This window comes from Leucoraja erinacea, chromosome 10, assembly GCF_028641065.1.
Source record: "Leucoraja erinacea ecotype New England chromosome 10, Leri_hhj_1, whole genome shotgun sequence".
In the NCBI taxonomy this organism is placed as follows: Eukaryota; Metazoa; Chordata; class Chondrichthyes; order Rajiformes; family Rajidae; genus Leucoraja; species Leucoraja erinaceus.
In genome coordinates this window covers 16,947,673-16,956,108 of record NC_073386.1, presented here as the reverse complement: position 1 = coordinate 16,956,108, position 8,436 = coordinate 16,947,673, and the positions used below count along the sequence as shown (strand labels likewise).

Here is an 8,436-nt window from a genome sequence, read left to right as displayed (position 1 = left end):
AGATAGAAAATAGGTGCAAGAGTAGGCCATTTGGCCCTTCAAGCCTGCACCGCCATTCAATATGATCATGGCTGATCATCCAACTCAGTATCCTGTACCTGCCTTCTCTCCATACCCCCTGATCCCTTTAGCCACAAGGGCCACATCTAACTCCCTCTTAAATATAGCCAATGAACTGGCCTCAACTACTTCTGTAGCAGAGAATTCCACATATTCACCACTCGCTGTGTGAAAAATGTTTTTCTCATCTCGGTCCTAAATGATTTCCCCCTTATCCTTAAACTGTGACCCCTTGTTCTGGACATCCCCAACATCGGGAACAATCTTCCTGCATCTAGCCTGTCCAACCCCTTAAGAATATTGTAAGTTTCTATAAGATCCCTCCACAATCTTCTAAATTCTAGCGAGTACAAGCCGAGTCTATCCAGTCATTCTTCATATGAAAGTCCTGACATCCCAGGAATCAGTCTGGTGAACCGTCTCTGTACTCCCTCTACGGCAAGAATGTCTTTCCTCAGATTAGGAGACCAAAACTGTATGCAATACTCCAGGTGTGGTCTCACCAAGACCCTGTACAACTGCAGTAGAACCTCCCTGCTCCTATACTCAAATCCTTTTGCTATGAATGCTAACATACCATTCGCTTTCTTCACTGCCTGCTGCACCTGCACACCTACTTTCAATGACAGGTGTACCATGACACCCAGGTCTCGTTGCATCTCCCCTTTTCCTAATCGGCCACCATTCAGATAATAGTCTATTTCCTGTTTTTGCCACCAAAGTGGATAACCTCACATTTATCCACATTATACTGCATCTGCCATGCATTTGCCCACTCACCCAGCCTATCCAAGTCACCTTGCAGCCTCCTAGCATCCTCCTCACAGCTATGACACTGCCCCCCAGCTTCGTGTCATCCGCAAACTTGGAGATGTTGCATTCAATTCCCTCGTCCAAATCATTAATATATATTGTAAATAGCTGGGGTTCCAGCACTGAGCCTTGCGGTACCCCACTAGTCACTGCCTGCCATTCTGCAAAGGACCCGTTTACTCGTACTCTTTGCTTCCTGTCTGCCAGCCAGTTCTCTATCCACATCAATACTGAACCCCCAATACCGTGTGCTTTAAGCAATGAATTGACCAGGGAGTTATGGAGGGAGGGGTCTCTGCGGAAAGCAGACATGGGAGGAGATGGTAAGATGTGGGCGGTGATTGGATCCCATTGGAGGTGGCGAAAATGTTGGAGGATTATTTGTTGTATGTGACGGCTGGTAGGGTGGAAGGTGAGGACAAGGGGAATCTGCCCTAGTTACGAGTGGGGGGATGGGAAGTGATAGCAGACTTACGGGGTATAGAAGAGACCCTGGTGAGAGCCTCATCTATAGTAGAAGAGGGGAACCCCCGTTCACTGAAGAATGAGGACATCTCTGGTGTGGAACGCATCATCCTGGGTGCAGATGCGGCATAGACGGAGGAATTGGGAGTAGGAGATGGAGTCCTTACAGGAAGCAGGGGGTAAAGAAGTGTAGTCCAGATAGCCATGGGAGTCAGTCGGTTTATAGTGGATGTCGGTCAGTAGTCTATCACCTGCGATGGAGATAGTAAGGTCAAGAAATGGTTGGGAAATGGTCCAGGTGTATTTGAATGCTGGATGGCAGTTAGTGGTGAAATGGATGAAGTCAGTGAGTTGTGTGTGGGTGCAGGAGGTAGCACCAATGCAGTCATCGATGTAGCGGAGGTAGAGTTTGGTGATAGGGCACCTGGTATAATTCCCATAAAGACGTTGGGAGTCGACGGCACCGCAGTACAAAACCAGGCAGGGGCATAGCTGCGGGCCCGGATGCGCGACTTCCCATAGCTACTGCGGGCGTGTGGATTTGGAGGCCTCGCAATGGGTAGAGAGGCCGGGGTCAAAGCGAAAACCGTTGTTATGGTCGGACGGGCCCCAGCTCCGCTAGGCGGGTAGGGGACTGAGTTTCCCCCTTCATCCCCACCACATAGAATCCGGGGATTGTTTTATGCAATGTTTACTGCGGTCGCTGAAAAAAGGCAGCCAGGGCTTTAAGACCCCGCTACCTACGCTGGTGGGGGATGGAGGTGTAGAGTGGCTGGACATCCATGGTGAAGATGAAGACCTGGGCCTAGAAAACGGAAGTCATGGAGTAGACGAAGAGCGTGTGAGTAGTCTTGAACATAGGTAGGGAGGGATTTAACCACAAGGGATTGGATGGAGTCGAGGTATGTGGAAATAAGTTCGGTAGGACACGAACGGGCAGAAACAATGGGTCTGCCAGGACAGTCAGGTTTGTGGATTTTGGGGAGAAGGTAAAATCGGGCCATGCGGGGCTGGGGAACGATGAGGTTGGAGGCTTGGGAGGGTGGGGAGCCAAAAGTGATGAAGTAATTGATAGTGCTAGAGATAAAGGCCTGGTGCTCGTCTGTGGGGTCATGGTCCATGGATAAGAGGGGGGTGTCATTAATCATTAATATTGTGACCTGATTTTGTCATTCATATTTTACCATCTTTATCACTGTTTCTTTCCTCTCAAAGACAGTGTCAGCAAACATATTGTACCTCATTGAAAGAACCATTCTTTGCCTTTAAGTGTTAACATTAAACCAACACTTCCAAAGGGTAAAAGCTGCAAAAAGACATCTCAAAACCTCAGAATTGATCTGTAGTTTATTGCCAGAAAGGATATATTTCCAGGACATTTCTGCAAGAAACATGGGATGAAAATCACAAGAGCATTAAAATATATTTTTTATTTAAACTTGTGAACTATTTTTTCTGCCCATTATCTTTGAACCTTAATTTCACTCTTATCTCAGCAAGAAATCTGTATGGATTTTTTATCCAGCAAATTGCAACATAAAGCTGAAATGTAGGCCCACTATCATTGTATTCTCTCACTACACATCATGTCATCTTAAAAATATTGAATGAAAACAGTTCTCAGACAGGTTGAAAAACCAAAGTTTATTTCAGCATGAATGTGTTTATAATAAGCTCTGCAAACAGTCCTTGATAAAATAAAAAAGGCAAATTAATTGCGTAGATTGTAAACTTCTTATTAATGATTTATGGGAATGACTAAAGCTACACAGAAAATGAGACAAGCAACAAGTTTCACACAAGTCGCTCCTGAACACTTGTTAGTTAATCTCCCAAATGATTTTAAGAAGGGATTTTGCATGTTAAATCACAATGTGCATTGACATGAAGGATGTTTAATCTAGACTTTACTATTCGCCCTGAGTTTTTTTTGGATTACAAACTACAGAGTTTAGTGTCATCATGCTGCAGAAAACAATATATATTTTTTGTAATGGCAGCTATCCCAAACTGGTGGATCAAATCTATGCAGTAAAAGGCATCACACTAACAGAGTTTATAGTAGTCAAATAAAGGATGGATATGATGCAGAGAAAATAACCAATGCCACTTAGTCACAAACTTGTGGTCAAAGTTAAAGCCTTATCTGAATCAACCATAACAACATTGTGGCTTGCAAATCATTCCTTGAGCTGATTGATCCTACATACACTGCTGCTGCTCCTGCTGCTGCTGCTGCTGAGGATTTGTGATTATTATATTTCTCTTCAGCTTCTCTTGCTCCTGGCTATTGAATCCACATTTGATCAAATATTCTTGCACAGATCCATGCCTAAAAAGATGAGTCAAGTTAATTTAATTATCACAAAACAGGGATCCAATCTGATAACTGACATTGAAAATCAAAAAACAGAACAGATGCAGGACATCTAAAATAGTCAAGTCAAGGGTCGGTCGGGGGTGTGTAACGGTCATATAAATAGGGATAGAATATGCAGGAAATACTCAGCATGTCAGGCTGCATTTGTGCGAAAGCACCCGAAACATGAACTCTGTTGATGAATAGGTGACGTTACGGGTAGGAACCCTTCTTCAGGCTGAAAGTAAAAGAGGTGGGAGAGGGGGTGATGGGGTGGAATAAACTAGAGGCGAGAAAACTGTGCTTCTGTTCCCACAGATGCGGCCGGACCTGACGAGTGTTTCCGATATATTCTGAGAACTCATAGCTTTACTTCTACTATGCGTGCTTTGATTTCATCATATAAGTCATCGAAGGGTGTGCTGTTTATCTTTAGCTGCAAAGTTCAAAGTAGCCTGGGCTGTATTTCTAGATTGGGAATCTATCAGGTGTGGGCATGGTCAGAAAAACAGATTGGAAGCAATTTCTGAAATTTCCTTCAGCCAGGAATTTAAGCTAGAAATAATAAAGAACAAATAAAGCTGCTAGATGAAACAAATGTGTTTGTTTTTGAGGTGGATATCAATATGTCACTCGGCATACTTCACATTGCTTGCTCTTTATGCTTGTCACGTGCAATACAATGTAATGTATTGATGATGTCCAGTACTGTATTGTATTTGCTCCCATTGGACCGTAATGCTGCACATGTACCAGCTCAATGGCCCTATAGCTTTAGGCAGGCAACCTAAAAAAGGCAGAAACACTCCCAGAACTTATCCGAGATAGAGCTTATGAGATAACTCACGCAAGACCATGGGCTTTTAGCAGAAATCCCAGTACCCCTAATGTCTGCTGATATGGTGAGTATAGAAAAGTCTGATTCTATTTGGGAACAAGTCTTCAAAAACAGTTACTGAATTTTTTTTTTAACTTAAAGAAATGCAGAAAATTTAGCATATTATGTTTCAGGTCAATGAACTTTTGTTAGAATTAAATATTATTTCCAGGACTCTAAATACAGGCACCAGCTGCTGAGTTTTCACAGTATTTTCACTCATCATAATCATTTTGTAATCATTTCTATTTTCATAAAAATAGCACATTTCCCTATGTGGAACATCAGTCATAGACCCTGCTCCATTTCAGATATTGTTCTGGAAATAGGTGGTGAATAATAAATCATGTTTGCCAACACAATTCACGGGAGTCGTGAATAATAAAATGACAGTGAATGAATATGTTACCACTGCCCCTAACTACTGTTCTGGTAATACCACAACCAGGTGAAATAGCTTTGAACAATTAGTAGGATTATAGAATATAGAACATTAGAGATCTCGCTAGTTCAATGTTAATGAAATGTTGGATTCTGTGGAAATTTAAAAAATTACATATTTTTTGTATTTTATACACCAAATATTCCCCATATTTTCCAAACAAAAAGCATATCCCTTACATTTCCCACTTACATTTCATCAATGTAGGCCAGAGTTGATGCCATTGTTTCTCGTTCACTGGTCAAAAACTCTTCAGCCATTCCCTGTACTCCATTGTAATGTTTGCGGATTTCATCATAAATGGGCTTTATGCCTTCCTGGAGAGAAAATGAAAATAAAAAATGTTCATTCAACAATTTGTTCACCTTGGTCTTCCAAATGAAAAGTTAACTCTGTCTCCACAGATGCTGCTTGATCTGCAGCGTGTTTCCACCATTTCCATTTTAATGCCTGCATGCAAAACTCAGAGTGATGGCTCGCTCTGTTTACAGTTTATGGACTTAAGTTTTCCCGGCATGGTCAGAAAGGACAAAAGAGGCAACAGCATTCCTTGGAAGTCTTTGAGGAGATCAACTATGAGAATTTTAGTGGGCGGAAGTTTGGAGTTATATATCACTTACAATAATAGACCCTCAAAAACCTATTGGAAGTAAACTCACAAAATCAAACTTGAAAGTCATTTGTAGCAGGTTTATAGTATGAAGACGAGGAGTTATTTTAAAGGAGAAATGTTTGCTTCTTAGTGTCCTAAGGACAATTGCAGAACAAAAGCTTCTGAAAAGCATATGGCATTCAAAGGCAAGGTGCTTTCTTGGGAAAGAATTCTGCTCCATGTTCTCTAAGTTACAAGAAGTTTCAATCAGCCATCACCCTCAGCTTGCTGGCAGTTCTCAGTGCAACAGCACCTTAATATTGAAAATCTCATATGAAAATAGATGGCGGTCGGGCAGCATTAGTGGAAAGCAGGGACAGGGTCAGTCAAAGTCAGCATGGATTTATGACGGGGAAATCATGCTTGACTAATCTTCTGGAAATTTTTGAGGATGTAACAAGTAGAATGGATAAGGAAGAGCCAGTGGATGCGGTGTATCTGGACTTTCAAAAAAGCCTATGATAAGGTCCCACACCAGAGATTAGTGTGCAAAATTAGAGCACATGGTATTGGGGTGTAGGGTATTGACATGGATGGAGAACTGGTTGGCAGATAGGAAACAAAGAGTATAAATTAACGGTCCTTTTCAGAATGGCAGGCAGTGACTAGTGGGGTGCCGCAAGGCTCAGTGCTGGGACCCCAGTTATTTACAATATATATTAATGATTTAGACGAGGGAATTAAATATGACATCTCCAAGTTTGCGGATGACATGAAGCTGGGTAGCAGTGTGAGCTGCAAGGAGGATGCTATGAGGCTGCAAGGTAACTTGGATAGGTTGCGTGAGTGGGCAGATGCATGGCAGATGTAGTATAATGTGGATAAATGTGAGGTTTTTCACTTTGGTGGCAAGAACAGGAAGGCAGATTATTATCTGAGTGGTGTCAGATTAGGAAAAGGGGAGGTGCAATGAGACCTGGGTGTGCTTGTATATCAATCACTGAAAATAAGCATTCAGGTACAGCAGGCAGCGAAGAAAGCTAATGGCATGTTAGCCCTTCATTGCGAGAGGATTTGAGTTTAGGAGCATGGAGGTCCTACTGCAGTTGTACAGGGCCCTGGTGAGACCGCACCTGGAGTATTGTGTGCAATTTTGGTCTCATAATTTGAGGAAGGACATATTTCTATTAAGGGAGTGCTGCGCAGGTTCACAAGGTTAATTCCCAGGATGGCGGGACTGACATAATGATGAAAGAATGGGTCGACTGGGCTTGTATTCACTGGAATTTAGAAGGGTGAGAGGGGATCTTATAGAAATTCTTAAAGGATTGGACAGGCTTGATGCAGGAAAAATGTTCCCAATGTTGGGGGAGTCCAGAACCAGGGGTCACAGTTTAAGTATAAGGGGTAGGCCATTTAGGACTGAGACGAGGAAAAACTTCTTCGCCCAGAGAGTTGTGAATCTGTGGAATTCTCTGCAGTGAACAGTGATGGGCTTTTGTGGCATGCTAACCAGTCAGCGGAAAGACTATACATGATTGCAATCAAGCCATCCACATTGTACAGATACATTTTTGAGAATTTGGGCGAATAAGAATAGGATTCATGTAGGATTTAGTGTTAATGGCATGGACTCTGGTGAGCCTCTCTTCAATTCTAAGCTCTAAAATTCCTTTCCCAAGCCTCTGATTTTCCATTTCCTTCTTCAAGAAGCATTGATCAAGTTTTTGGTCATCCAAATATCCCCTTAACTCAGCATCGAATTCTGCTTTCATACAACCCTGTGAAACAGCTATATTGAAGCTATAAGTGGCAGGCATGGTGGCTATATAGGGTGACACAGTGGGGCAGCTGGTAAAGCTGCTGCCTCACAGCACCAGAGACCCGTATATGATCCTGAGAGACCCCTATACGATCCTGACCTAGGGTGCTGTCTGTGTGGAGTTTGCACGTTCTCCCTGTGACCAAGTGGGTTTCCATCAGCTGCTCTGGTTTCCACCCACATTCCAAAGAGGTGCAGGTTTATAGGTTAATTTGATTTTTTTTTTTAATTGCTCCTACCGTGTAGGGAGTGAATGGGAAAGTGGGATAACATGGAACTAGTGTGAACGAGTTATCGAAGGTCAGTGTGGAGTCAGTGGGCCGCAGGGCCCGTTACCACGTTGTACCTCTAAACAAAACTAAAGTGCAAATTGTTTAAAAGGAAAGTTGTATCTTCCAATGAAAGTGCCAACGGGAGAAAGGAACAACTTAGCTAATGAACCCCGCCCAGAGATGGCAATGCTGCTTACTGTGGTGGCTTCATAGTCATCGATAACACACTCCTTTGAAAAGCCCATGCAGGACTGAATCAGGGCAGAGGCGATCCCAGTCCGATCTTTCCCAGCCGTGCAATGGATCAGAGCAGGGACATTGTTCGGATCACTCAGCAACTTCAGCACTTGAAGCAATAACATTTTTTTTTTCAAAGTAAGGACATTTATTAACTTTATTCTACTTTCATTAATAAACAATTTATCTGTCTATAATACCAATGAAATATTAAAAGTACTGAAAGGAAATTTGTAAAGTACGAGGTAAATAAATGGTACTGAAAGAGGAAAATTATACTGAATGGTGGGGCAGACTTGGAGGGCTGAGTGGCCTAGTCCTGCTCAAATGTCCTTATGTTCTTAAAGTGGATGTAGTAAAATGGGAGGAGGTCCATGTGAGCATTAAGCATGACTGATGGCCGGGAACGAATAAACATTTTTGTCTCACACTGTGGAATCAATTACCTTTTCTTTTAGATTACGTGGTACTGCAAAATAAATGTTGTCACTATTTAA

At 42.6% G+C, this 8,436-nt stretch overlaps 1 protein-coding gene across 8 annotated transcripts in view; it reads right to left on the bottom strand.

Annotated features, from left to right (window-relative positions):
* Window positions 1-2,962: 2,962 nt before the first annotated feature.
* Window positions 2,963-8,436, bottom strand: part of LOC129700834 (triple specificity protein phosphatase PtpB-like) — a 25,063-nt gene continuing 19,589 nt past the window's right edge. For all 8 annotated transcript variants that reach the window (XM_055641572.1, XM_055641577.1, XM_055641570.1 and 5 more), the window contains 3 exons: window positions 7,900-8,048; window positions 5,209-5,333; window positions 2,963-3,670 (listed from right to left, as the gene is read on the bottom strand). In XM_055641572.1, coding sequence (XP_055497547.1) covers window positions 3,541-3,670; window positions 5,209-5,333; window positions 7,900-8,048 — 404 coding nt within the window. In that variant the 3' untranslated portion in view covers window positions 2,963-3,540. The remainder of the gene's footprint in view (window positions 3,671-5,208; window positions 5,334-7,899; window positions 8,049-8,436) is intronic.